This window comes from Capricornis sumatraensis, chromosome 5 (assembly GCF_032405125.1).
Source record: "Capricornis sumatraensis isolate serow.1 chromosome 5, serow.2, whole genome shotgun sequence".
NCBI lineage: Eukaryota > Metazoa > Chordata > Mammalia > Artiodactyla > Bovidae > Capricornis > Capricornis sumatraensis.
The window spans coordinates 50,244,251-50,258,574 of record NC_091073.1 but is presented as its reverse complement, the minus strand read 5'-3'; the positions used below and the strand labels follow the sequence as shown (position 1 = coordinate 50,258,574).

Below are 14,324 nucleotides of genomic sequence, written 5' to 3'. Positions count from 1 at the left end.
TGTCACATTTTTTAACATGGAAGATTCAAATCTTGAATTATATTATGTAAATGCTTTGTGAAAGGACTTTTAAAATTGCTTTTGACACTGTGGTTTTTTAAACAAGGTTCTGGATAAAGCCGAGTATCTAAGAGATATGGAAGCAAACCTTTTACCTGGATTTCTTAGATTACAAGAATTGGTAAGTGATGTGTGAATCTTTTTCCCCTATGGCCTAATCAGTAGATATGTGTTGTCAGTTTTTTTCTTTTTGCCTATTGGATAGCTGAGAAATAATCTCTTAATATAAATTTGATATGCATTTCTCTATTATGAGTGAAGTTGAGGATTTTTTCAAAGTTTAATCGATTTGTGCTTTGATCACACTTATTCAGTTATTTAGCTTTTATTTTTGATTGTGAAGTGGCTAACACTACTTTCTGTTAAAAGAATTTAGGTATTTACTAGAATAAATGATGGGAAAAGGCTAGACTTTGAACTGTCTGCAAGAATTTTAAAATTTTCTTTTCAGAAGTATAAAATAGAGTGATAGGTCTGCTCTGGATCATCTGACATTCTGTCTCATGGCCTCTCAGTTATTGGAACCAGCTTTGTGTTTCAACTTAAAATCGTGTTGGCACTGAATAATATTAATTCTAATTGTCATGGCTTCATAAGAAAAGAAAGGGATTAATTTACTGTGTATCAACATATGTGTCAGGTGAAAACCAAATAATAATACAATGGCAACAACAGATAGTAATTTATAGTAGTTTGAGTAAAGGAAATTGGTGAGAGAGTTCAGTTTTCACCAATACCAGTTGGTAAAGGAATACTAAACTCAAAAGGCTATTTCCTGTTAGTACCATATTGATGAAGTGAGCAAAGATTTAGTTTAAGCAAAACAGTAATGTTCATCATATTCAAATAATGTTAATTTAAGTTTTATTGGCTTTATAGTCTTCTATTTAACTTGTAAATTAAAAGATTGGTTTTATAACTTTATAAATACCTTGAACATAAGTAGTTTATACCTACTTAGTTTTATGTCTCTATTATTTAAGTATAATATTAAGGGACATTATAATAAAAATTACTGGTTGGGGCATAGACTTGCATTACTGTAATATTGAATGCTTTGCCTTGGAAATGAACAGAGATTATTCTGTTGTTTTTGAGATTGCAACCAAGTACTGCAGTTTGGACTCTTTTGTTGACTATGATGGCTACTCCATTTCTTCTCAGGGATTCTTGCCCACAGTAGTAGATATAATGGTCATCTGAGTTAAGTTCATCTATTCCAGTCCATTGTAGTTCACTGATTTCTAAAATGTAGATGTTCTCTCTTGCCGTCTCCTGTTTGACCATTCCAACTTGCCTTGATTCATGGACCTAACATTCCAGGTTCCTATGCAATGTTGTTCTTTACAGCATCGGACTTTACTTCCATCACCAGTCACATCCACAACTGGGTGTTGTTTTTGCTTTGGCCCCATCTCTTTGTTCTTTCTGAACTTATTTCTCTGCTGATCTCCAGTAGCATATTGGACACCTACTGACCTGAGGAGTTCATCTTTCAGTGTCCTATCTTTTTGCCTTTTAAACTGTCCATGGGGTTCTCAAGGCAAGAATAATAAGTGGTTTGCCATTCCCTTCTCCAGTGGACCACATTTTGTCCAAACTCTCCACTACGACCTGTCTGTCTTAGGTGGCTCTACAAGGCATGGCTCATAGTTTCATTGAGTTAGACAGGGCTGTGGTCCATGAGATCAGTTTGATTAGTTTTCTGTGATTGTGGTTTTCATTCTCTTGGCTCTCTGATGGATAAGGATAAGAAGCTTATGGGGGCTTCCTGATGGGAGAGACTGAGTGAGGGGGAAGCTAGGTCTTGTTCTGATGGGCAGGGCCATGCTCAGTAAATCTTCAACACAAATTTCTGTTGATAGGGCTGTGTTCCCTCCCTGTTGTTTGACCTGAGGCCAAACTATGGTGGAGGTAATGAAGATAATGGCGACCTCCTTCAGAAGGTCCCATGCATGCACTGCTGCACTGCATACCCCCAACCCTGCAGCAGGCCACTGCCGACCCACGCCTCTGCTGGAGACTCCTGGACACTCATGGGAAAGTCTGTGTCAGTCTCTTTTGGGGTCGCTGCTCCTTTCTCTTGGGTCCTGGTGCACACAAGGTTTTGTTTGTGCTCTCCAAGAGTCTGTTTCCCCAGCCCTATTAAGTTCTGATGGCTTTATGGTGGGGTTAATGGCGACCTCCTCCAAGAGGGCTTATGCCATACCCAGGTCTGCTGCACCCAGAGCCCCTGCCCCGAGGCAGGCCACGGTGGACCATGCCTCTGCAGGAGACACTCAAACACAGTTCTGGCTCAATCTCTGTGGGGTCTCTGGGTCCTGGTGCACACAAGGTTTGTTTGAACCCTCTGAGTGTCTCTGGCGGGTATGGGGTTTGATTCTAAACGCAGTTTTGCCCCTCTGGCTTTCTTGCTGGGGCTTCTCCTTTGTCCTTGGATGTGGGGTATCTTTTTGTGGTGGGATCCAACATTCTCCTGTCAATGGTTGTTCAGCAGAGAGTTGTAATTTTGGCATTCTCACAGGAGAAGATGAGTGTACCTCCTTCTACTCCACCATCTTCCTCCACCACATCATTCTGCTCCTTGTTGCTGGTGAGCTGGAGTTTGCTGCTCCTAAGAAATCGATATGCAGGTCAAGAAGCAACAGTTAGAATTGGACATGTAACAGCAGACTGGTTCCAAATCAGGAAAGGAGTACATCAAGGCTGTATATTGTCATCCTGCTTATTTAACTTATATGCAGAGTACATCATGAGAAATGCCAGGCTGAATGAAGCACAAGCTGGAATCAAGATTGCTAGGAGAAATATCAATAACCTCAGATACGCAGATGACACCACCCTTATGGCAGAAAGTGAAGAAGAACTGAAGAGCCTCTTGATGAAAGAGGAGAGTGAAAAAGTTGGCTTAAAACTCAACATTCACAAAACTAAGATCCTGCCATCCAGCCCCATCACTTCATGGCAGATAGATGGGGAAATAATGGAAACAGTGAGAGACTTTATTTTTGGGGGCTCCAGAATCACTGCGGGTGGTGACTGCAGTCCTGAAATTAAAAGATGCTTGCTCCTTGAAAGAAAAGCTATGACCAACCTAGACAGCATAGTAAAAAACAGAGACATTACTTTGCCAACAAAAGTCCGTCTAGTCAAAGCTGTGTTTTTTCCAGTAGTCATGTATGGATGTGAGAGTTGGACTGTAAAGAAAGCTGAGTCCTGAAGAATTGATGCATTTGAACTGTGGTGTTGGAGAAGACTCTTGAGAGTCCTTAGACAGCAAGGAGGTCCAACCAGTCAATCCTAAAGGGAATCAGCCCTGAATATTCACTGGGAGGACTGATACTGAAGCTGAAACTCCAATACTTTGGCCACCTGATGCGAAGAGCTGACTCATTGGAAAAGACCCTGATCCCTGGACAGATTGAAGACAGGAGGAGAAGGGGACGACAGAGGATGAGATGGTTGGATGGCATTCCTCACTCAATGGATATGAATTTTGAGTAAACTCTGGGAGTTGGTGATGGACAGGGAGGCCTGGCATACTGCAGTCTATGGGGTCACAAAGAGTCGGACACGACTGAGCTGATAATAAAAATTAAGTAAATATTTGGGGAGACAGTGCCTAGAGCCTTTCCACCTTTAAAAGTTAAATGCATTACTCAAATTTGAGTAACTAAAAGTTCTAAACTGCCACTTAAATCATTGTATGCTTAAGATTGACTCCTAAAATCTACTTTTACTAATAGTTTTGGGGTGGAGATGTGGAGAAGACAGGAGAAAAGTAAGTATGACTCTTGGTGACGTAATCTGGAAGTCTTCTCATGTAGTCTAGCCTCTCCCAGTTTAATTGTTTCTTGGCAGTTTACTACTGACACCAAAGATCTGTGCTCATTGAGTAGAGGTCTCCTCTTCTCTTTTTGTTGTGTTGTGTTGTGTTGAGTTTGTGGGATTTATTTTTGTTTTTGCCTGTATTCATCCACCGTTTCCCATTGCTTTGTTCAAGGACTCCTTCTCTGGTAGCCAGAGTGCCTTCTTGCTGTCCTCTTGCCTTTCGGTAAAATTTACTCCCTTATTTTCCTCTGTGCCTAGTAATGGTGATCATGCATCCCACCACAGTAGTTAGGCCATTCACTCTTTTTACTTTTAGTTATAGAAGCTATTTGAAGAAAATGAAATGATTCATAGTAAGTTCAGCTCCACCAGAGAAGAAAATTGTTGTTTTGATGTTTCTGAAAACATGCTTGATTTTTAAATGTGTATGTCATTGAAAAGAAATATAGCCAAAGCATTTACCACTTTTTGTATTAAATACTTATCAGAGTAAAATGAAGTTTAAATTATGATATCACTGTAGTTGAAAGTGCTTTCAGATGAACAGATGAAAACCAACTTAAAGTCCTTTTAGACTGATAAATAGCCTCTATGTTTTAACCTCCCAGTATTTTTTAGCTGACTTTATAAAATGCTTTTGAATAATCATATTTTAGAGCAAAAGCAGCTCAGTGCTTTGTGATGAAGATTGTGTTTAGAGCATGCCCTTTTATCTCTATAGAAATCAGGAATTATTAAAAATTAATAAGATAAAAAGCATTTGAAAGTAAAAATCTTCTCTTTCATGAAGATGCTACATTTTCTATAGAGTCATTAATTTATTGAACTTAACTACCTTTGTCAGCCAGAAGTATATTTCTATGAATAATGAAAATCTGAATAAAAGATTACACATAAGTTAGAAACTATAAAAGTAAATCACCATCAAAGAATAGTGTAAGAGATGTGGTCCTAAGAATAGTTATAGAACAAAACAGATACCATATCTGTTACTCAACTTAGGAGGAGACATCCAAAAGAACATGAGAAAAATTAAAATTTGTGTTGGGAATGCAGAGGTGTCTACAGATAAATTCAGGCATTAGAATTAGCATTCATGGCCACTCTGTAGAAGGATAACATACACACCGAGCTTGTTCTGTTGATGTTGTTTCTAGAATATTATAGTTTCAAAAGATGTCTGTTTACTTAACATTGGTATTTTGGATACTCATTCTTGTTTGTGTTTTTAATGTATGCTCATCGTCTTCTTCAACAAATATATTCTTTTCTGTGGGTGCTATAGCCATTTCAGTTTTGCCTTTTTTGGTTTGTTATTTAAGTATATGGTTTGAAAACACCCATAAAAAGGTCTTATTTTAATCATTCAAGCAGATGTGTTTCTTAATTTCTATAAAATAAGTCCTTGTGTGACTGTGCTAGTGTTACATGTAATTGAATTGTCAATTAACCTGAAAGTTTTATGGAAATTTTAAGTAATTATGTAGGAAAATTTGCATATAAAGATGAGCTCCTTGATTAGGTTTTCTAAATATGGCTTATTAATATGCAAATAATTTGCTATATATATTGGAACTTGGCTGGATTTATTTTGAAAGAAAAATTCAAATGGAATTATTGTTCTGATTAAGATTTTTTAATGCAAGTTTACTTTTATTTATCTCTCTTTTACAGACTGACAGAAATGTGACTGTTATCTTTCTCAGTGAAATTGTTTGGGAAAAGTTTCGTCCAAATACCGGATGCTTTGAGCCATTTGTCTTGTATTTCCCTGATTATAGCATCGGTAAAATTGAATACATTGCTTTGACTAATGATATTCAGTAAAATATTTTTTCTTGTTTTAAAGATTAAGCTAGCATGTTCAAATGAGAGTACCTTGATGTCTTAATCTATTAGGGTTTGCTGCCAATGTCAAATAAATGTTTATATTTCTGCACTTAATAGAGATTTTATTTTGGAACTATGAGAGGTGGTTCTCTTATAATTATTTTTTTTGAATGAGCGTTTCTCATGTATTTATGCTAATGGTGTGTTTTCACATTTTTTTAGTCAGGACAGTAAGATATATATGTTGTGATTATAATATCCTTACAAGTGAAAATCAGACTAAGTTAGCAAAGCACATTAAAATTGTACTGAAATGTTCATATACCATGTGCCTGAGTTAAGTACTACCCAGAATGTATCTTTTAATTTTGTAAATCTCATTTTTCATTACTGTAACTCTTACAGTAGCAACTGCTAGTCCTTATTTTTGTGTGTGTGGGCTTAATCTTAAATTTCATAGATCTTAATGATTTTTATCTTTAGAAAAGCACAATAGCTTTTTGTGTTTCTGAGTAGTTTTGTAGATTAATACTGTGCTGTTACTGTACAAATATGATTCTGATTCAAAGATTATAACTTAAGCATAAGGTGGTTAGAGGCTGTGAAAAAGATACCATTCCTTGACCTTGGCTTCAAAACACTGTCCCTTTGAACTAACAGCTATAAACATTGATTATTAAGATCAACACAGTTTGGCCTGTTTTCACAAGAACACAGCAGTCAAGTAACACCTCCTGCCTTTGCTAATTAACTGAGATAGAAAAAAGAAGCCCGAAATAGATGAAGGGAGCCCTTATTTTTAATAGGGCTATGAAAATCACAAGGAGAAAAGGGTAGGAAGAAAGGATTTCATTTAAAAGTTTTTTTGTATTTAATGTCATGACTGTTAGATGTTAAAGTTTTTTGTGAACTATTTTAGGTTTAAGTACTGAAAAAGTATTTTGAAATGCTAGTTTTCTAGTGAAGTTGAAATTAAAGTATGTTATCATGAATTGTGATTTTTTAAAAAAATTAGGATGTAAAGCAGCAGAGATGGAGACAATTTGAGGACATAATTAAAGTGATCTTGTTAATTTTTTAAAGTATAGGAAAGTGTAGATTTTTGAAAAGTATGATATAGAAACCAAAGTGTAGATTTTTGAAAAGTATGATATGGAAACCAAGTTCATCTAGTTATGCAATTTTAGAGCCTTTAACATACCATTTTAAAAAAAAAATTCAAAAGCACCATCATACAAGAAAATGTTTAAAAAAAAAAAGTACTAATTGATAAGCCAAATTATAGCCAGAATAAGTAAGCATGGAACCTGGGCAAAAGGATAATCTTAGTGCCTGAGTCATCCAATCATAACTTGAGACATATGTCATCTGTAGGACTATGTTATCCAACGTTCAGGACCCCCTTTCCTCCTAGCAGTACTGGGGCCTAATGTGGATTTCTTGTTTTCTGGTCTCTCCCACAGGCACACTGCTCATCTTTTGGTAATTCTTTTTTTTTTTTCCTTCAGTTGGATTATAGTACAGTTAGTCAGGTTTTTGGTTTAGTTATTGGAATAACTAAATTCCAATCATTTGGAATAAATTATACTAAGCTCTAGTAAACAATCTGAAAATCTCAGTGACTTATAATTTCCCACCTCGCAACCTTTGTGCAATTTTTATCTTACATTTTACATATATTACTGTTTGGGCTTTACAGAACTGAAAAGGCAAGGTGGAAAATATCTGTCATCATGTACCCTCCTGGAGATTTGTTCAGCCTTTTGGATAATGAATGTATAGTTTCAACTTTGGAAATTTTTCAGCCATTATTTCTAAAAACATTTCATCTGTCCCCTCTGCTCCCGCCACCTTTTTCCGGGGCTGCATTATATGACCGTTAGATCTCTTGATATTCTTCTGCTGAATCTCTTATTTATTCATTTAAACTTTGGATCTTTTTTTGCTCAGTGTTTTATTTGGTTTAGCTTTTGTTTCTGTGTCTTCAAGTTCACTGACCCTTTTCTCTACAAGTGTCTTCGTCTGCAATTATCCAATCCAGTGGATAAAGAGAAAAAGGCAGAGGAACCAGAGATCAAATTAGAAAATTAGAAAAGGCAGAGGAACCAGAGGTCAAATTGCCAACATCCATTGGATCATAGAAAAAGCAAGAGTTCCAAAAACATCTACTTCTGCTTTATTGACTACATCAAAGCCTTTGACTGTGTGGATCAGGACAAACTGGAAAATTCTTCAAGAGATGGAAATTCCGGACCACTTGACCTGCCTCTTGAGAAATCTGTATGCAGGTCAAGAAGCAACAGTTAGAACTGTGCATAGAATAACAGACTGTTTCAAATTTAGGAAAGGAGTACATCAATGCTGTATATTGTCACCCTGCTTATTTAATTTATATGCAGAGTACTTCATGTGAAATGCTGGGCTGGATAAAGCACAAGCTGGAATCAAGATTGCCAGGAGAAATCAATAACCTCAGATAGGTAGATGACACCACCCTTATGGCAGAAAGTTAAGAAGAACTAAAGAGCCTCTTTGATGAAAGTAAAAGGGGAGAGTGAAAAAGTTGGCTTAAAACTCGATATTCAAAAAACTAAGATCCTGGCATCTGGTCCCATCACTTCATGGCAAATAGGTGGGGAAACAATGGAAACAGTGAGAGATTTTATTTTGGGGGGCTCCAGAATCACTGCAGATGGTGACTGCAGCCATGAAATTAAAAGATGCTTGCTCCTTGGAAGAAAAGCTATGATCAACCTAGACAGTATATTAAAAAGCAGAGACATTACTTTGCCAACAAAAGTCCGTCTAGTCAAAGCTATGGTTTCTTCGGTAGTCACGTATGGATGTGAGACTTGGATTATAAAGAAAGCTGAGGGCCGAAGAATTGATGCTTTTGAACTGTGGTGTTGGAGAAGACTTGAGAGTCCTTTGGAGATCAGTCCTGAATGTTCATTGGAAGGACTGATACTGAAGCTGAAACTCCAATACTTTGGCCACCTGATGTGAAAAACTGACTCACTGGAAAAGACCCTGATGCTGGAGAAGATTGAAGACGGGAGAAGGGGACGATAGACGATGAGATGGTTGGATGGCATCACTGATGCCACTGACATGGACATGAGTTTGTGTAAACTCTGGGAGTTGGTGACGGACAGGGAGGCCTGGAGTGCCGCAGTCCGTGGGATCACAGAGAGTTGGACACGACTGAGGGACTTCTGAATCCAGTGGAATTTTTCTTTACAGATCTCATTATGCTTTTGTTTTCCTTTATCTCCTTGAGCATATGTTTCTAATAGTTGTTTTAATGTCCTTGTGTACTAATTCAATTACCTCTTTCATTGTGATCGTGTTTCTGTTGACTGATTTTTCTCTTTTATGGACATCCATTATACTTTGTTGTGTGCTTAGTAATTTTTCATTGAATGATAAGATATTAAATTTTTTGTTGTTGCATGTTGGATTTTTTTCTGTTAAGCATTTAAATCACTTGAAGATACGTTTGACCCTCTTGAAGTTATTTTTAAGCTCTTTTGGAGAGAGGGTTCAGGGCAAATTTTAGTTCCACTTCTAAGATACTTTTAAGTCCTTTTGGGTTCTCTGCTGGATGCTCAGTGTATTTAGTATAATTTCTCTATTCTTACTGGTGGGAAAAATGAACAGATTATATCCCTGTCTGAACTCTGGAGATTGTTTGACCTACAGCTCTCCAATAATTGTTTTTTCCCCCCAGAAGTTTTTCTTGCTTGCTTTTCTGAGCTTTTACTCTATCTATGCATGCAAATAGGAGAAGGCAATGGCAACCCACTCCAGTACTTTTGTCTGGAAAATCCCATGGACGGAGGAGCCTGGTAGGCTGCAGTCCATGGGGTCGCTAAGAGTCAGACACGACTGAGCGACTTCACTTTCACTTTTCACTTTCACATATTGGAGAAGGAAATGGCAACCTACTCCAGTGTTCTTGCCTGGAGAATCCCAGGGATTGGGGAGCCTGGTGGGCTGCCGTCTGTGGGGTTGCACTGAGTCAGACACGACTGAAGTAACTTAGCAGCAGCAGCAGCAGCATGCATGTAAATGTTGGCATTCAGCTAAGAATCAAAGGCAACACTTAATGCAGATTTCTGGGGCTCTTTCTCTGCATAGTGTCCTTCTCTGATGAACTTTACCCTGTATATTCTAGTACTCTTAGCTTTCTCTACTCTCACCTCTGTCTCAACTCAGCTAAGATTAATGGGCTCCTTTTGCAACTCTACTGTACCACTATTGTAAAGTTTCCTCTCATTAGAAAGCCTGGCTGATGGTAAGACTCACCTCATTTCTCTTTTCTCGTATTAGAGTTCTTGGCTGCTTGATGTCTGAAAATAGTTGTTTTCTATATTTTGTCCAAGTTTTAGTTGTTTTTTTATAGAAGAGTATTTCTGAACTGGAAATACTCCCTCATGACTGGAATCAGAAGTCCCTCTTTCTTCCATCCATCCAGTTATCTGTCAGCTTTTATATATAAATACCTTTATCTCCAAGTTTTAAGGTACTTTTTTCAAGTTTTTAGTGTACCAAGTTTTTAGTTACTTGGTAACATTAAATTTAAAATTGCTATTAGGTGTAAAAATACATAGGCTTCAAAGTCAAATTTTGGACTTTGTATATATTTTTTTCAGTGGTTGTGATATAAAATTGCAGATCTAGTAACAATCTCTGTTTAGAATTCCTTCAGGATAACATTCTAGGCATGAGAATAGGCTTTAAAATGATCTTTTGGGAAGGGGGACTTTGTTTATTTGGTTTTTGGCATTTTGTTTGGCCAACTGCCCTGTTTAGCAGATCCTGTTAATACAACTATTTCTGAATTTCTGTATATTAGTATCCATTGATAGACTATATGTATTGTTATGTACCTGACTGACTGTGAGGAAAAAGAGAACAGTTAAAGTCAGAGTCTGATGGTAAATGGCAAAGTATTCGTAGTAAAAATACTCAGAAGGATTCTTAAGAAAAAGGAAATTGACTTGATCAGAGCTTTCCATAAGAATTTTCACTTGAAAGTATTGTGATAGTCTTGAACCCTGTGGAACTAGGTTTACAGTACTGCTGCTGCTGCTAAGTCGTTTCAGTCCTGTCCGACTCTGTACCACCCCATAGACGGCAGCCCACCAGGCTCCCCGACCCTGGGATTCTCCAGGCAAGAACACTGGAGTGCATTGCCATTTCCTTCTCCAATGCATGAAAGTAAAAAGTGAAAGTGAAGCCGCTCACTCGTGTCCGACTCTTCGTGACCCCATGGACTGCAGCCTACCAGGCTCCTCCGTCCATGGGATTTTCCAGGCTAGAGTACTGGAGTTGGGTGCCATTGCCTTCTCCGAGGTTTACAGTGCTAGTCTTGGTCAAAGAGCTCTTAACTGGGAAGTCTAAAGAGACCATAACATCAAGAAATCAGAGGAGATTGCAATAAGGAATAAATGACTGACTGATTCAGTCAGGTGCTATAAACTGGGAAATTTTGAATAATAGATGGTTTCTTTTTAGTTTTACCTGTGCTTCTACAATATTACATTTCTAACAGAATAAAATATAAGTTTAGGATTCTAAAGGCTTCCCTGATGGCTCAGTTGGTAAAGAATCCGCCTGCAATGCTGGAGACCCCAGTTTGGTTCCTGGGTCAGAAGATTCCCTGGAGAAGGGATGGGCTACCCACTCCAATATTCCTGGGCTTCCCTTGTGGTTCAGCTGGTAAAGAATCTGCCCACAATGAGGGCCACCTGGGTTCGATCCCTGATTGGTAAGATCCCCTGGAAGGGGGAAAGGCTACCCACTCCAGTATTCTGGCCTGAATTCCATGGACTGTATAGTCCATGGAGTCACAAAGAGTTGGACGTGACTGAGCAACGTTCACTTTCACTTAGAATTCTAAACATGTGATACTGTATGAGAGTAAGATAAAAGAAATAAAGATACCAAAGTTGTAGAAAGAAAACACATAAAAAAGGGAATGACAAAGTAAAGATGAAGATTTTCATGAAAAATTCTTGAATTGTTTTCATTTTACAAAAAAATGAAGCGCATTTTCCAATTTGGTGGTGATTTATATAGTACCTCTTGTTTTTACCTAGCTGACTTATGTAATTGGAAAAATTACTGAAGTCCGTATTATTTTTTTGCTCTTGATATTGATGTTGCTTTGCCTATTATAAGGTTCTTGTGATTTTCTTTAGATGTCATTTTTTAGTATATATGTCAGGTAAAATTTAGTAATTTTTCTAGAACATTAGATTCATGATTCTTTTACCTCAGTTTCAAAACTTGTATTACTTTTACATCCTAATCTTGTAACTGTTTTATTGCTGATAATTGCTGAACCTGTGTGTTTATTGTTTAAACCTGTATTATAAAATGCTAGAAGATACGACTAGGGTGCGAGGTCAGTCATTTCTGTTCATTTATGTCCCGTGAACAGGGAACCTGCAGAAGATCCTATCTCATGATCATCCTCCAGAGTATTCAGCTGATTTCTATGCTGCCTACATTAACATTCTTCTTGGAGTTTTCTATACTGTCTGTCGAGATTTGAAAGAGCTCCGGCATCTGGTGAGTTCGCATTTTGCTTAAGTAAAATGTACATCTTTTATGTAGAAAAGGTGTGAGATAGGCTAGACGCTAAAAATTTATTCTGGAAATAGAAGTCTGTGGGTTGGTACAAATTTTGACCTGATCTGAAACGTTTCAGTCATCTTTAGTTGTTTACTTTCATATATCCTTAGGAGTGTGTTTTTTATTTCCTCCTTTCTCTTTTCTCTAATCACAAATAATTTTTATTAAAATTAAAATGAAGACTAACAGAGAGAATGGGAAAACTTAATAAGCAATTGTATATCTAATTTTTTTAACAGTTGTTTTTCAGGATTTTGTATTAATATATATTGATGTTACCAGGGCTTCTCTGGTAGCTCAGACAGTAAAGAATCCTCCTGCAGTGCAGGAGACCTGGGTGTGATCCCTGGGCCAGGAAGATCTCCTGGAGGAGGGCGTGGCAACCCACTCCAGTATTCTTGCCTGGAGAATCCCCATGGACACAGGAGCCTGGCAGGCTACAGCCCTTGGGGTTGCAAAGAGTAGGACACAACAGCACATGTATTGATAGTGATCTGAAATCTAGATGCTCTTGAATATGGTCAGAAGCTTTACATAGGTCTTTCCTTAGCCACTAACCTTGAGTTAGTAATCTTTGGATAAAGGATTACTTTGAATTTATATAAATGGTTACTTTAAAAAGTTTTTTAAAAACATTAGAATAGCTGTTTATACTTCATAGGCAGTTTGGAAAATGTAATTAATTTTCATATTTAACTTAATTTTGATCTTTTTTCTTTAGTTGTGTGGATCCATAAGGGAGAAGGCAAGAATATCTGGTTTCTTAAAATCTTTAATAATACTTAAGATCTTATCTCCATGTAACAAGATGGTAAAATGTCTAAGATTAGAAAATGGAACTTTCAAAGGAACAGATTCTCTTGATATATTTTCTTTGCTTTGTTCTTTTCTTTGCTCTGAAAAATATTACTTAGAGGGATTCAGTGTGTATTTGAGATAGAATATAGGAAAAATTATGTTCACCTTAAGTATGTTTTTGGAACTTTTAAATTGTAGGCCTCTTCTGATTTAGATGTAGATTTCAAGTAGATGGGGAGTCAGTGGAAACTGTGTCAGACTTTATTTTGGGGGGCTCTAAAATCACTGCAGATGGTGACTGCAGCCATGAAATTAAAAGATGCTTACTCCTTGGAAGAAAAGTTATGACCAACCTAGATAGCATGTTAAAAAGCAGAGACATTACTTTGCCAACAAAGGTCCATCTAGTCAAGGCTGTGGTTTTTCCAGTGGTCATGTATGGATGTGAGAGTTGGACTGTGAAGAAAGCTGAGCACCGAAGAATTGATGCTTTCGAACTGTGGTGTTGGAGAAGACTGTTGAGAGTCCCTTGGACTGCAAGGAGATCCAACCAGTCCATTCTGAAGGAGATCAGCCCTGGGATTTCTTTGGAAGGAATGATGCTAAAGCTGAAACTCCAGTACTTTGGCCACCTCATGCGAAGAGTTCACTCATTGGAAAAGACTTTGATACTGAGAGGATTGGGGGCAGGAGGAGAAGGGGACGACAGAGGATGAGATGGCTGGATGGCATCACTGACTCGATGGACGTGAGTCTGGTGATAGACAGGGAGGCCTGGTGTGCTGCGATTCATGGGATCACAAATAGTCGGACACGACTGAGCAACTGAACTGAACTGAACTGCAAGTGTCTTCTAAGTAGGGAACAAACCAGAGACAAACTGTCCTAGCTCAGGCTCATCACTAACACCTCTCCAGAAGTTGAATGTCTGAGATTCCTGGTGACAGAGGGAAATTACAGCAAGGGGGCTTACAGAGAGGATAGAGGGTCAGTGTGCAGTTCCTGTGTGAGGTGGAGTGGAGAGCGAGTACTTATCCTCTGTTCTTCCTGGGAAATAACTTGTAGTTACCATTCCTTAACTCTGATGTCCTTGAATCCTGTGGGTATCTGTGCTGGCGGTCATTTCAAAGTAGATTATTATAAAGTACCAGAAGGAAGAATTA

General features: G+C 37.8%; 1 protein-coding gene across 1 annotated transcript in view; it reads left to right on the top strand.

Annotated features, from left to right (window-relative positions):
* Positions 1-14,324, top strand: part of ORC5 (origin recognition complex subunit 5) — a 75,153-nt gene that overhangs the window by 11,306 nt on the left and 49,523 nt on the right. Inside the window, exons 4-6 of the mRNA XM_068972808.1 lie at positions 107-181; positions 5,566-5,677; positions 12,170-12,300. Of these exons, the coding sequence (XP_068828909.1) occupies positions 107-181; positions 5,566-5,677; positions 12,170-12,300 (318 nt within the window). The remainder of the gene's footprint in view (positions 1-106; positions 182-5,565; positions 5,678-12,169; positions 12,301-14,324) is intronic.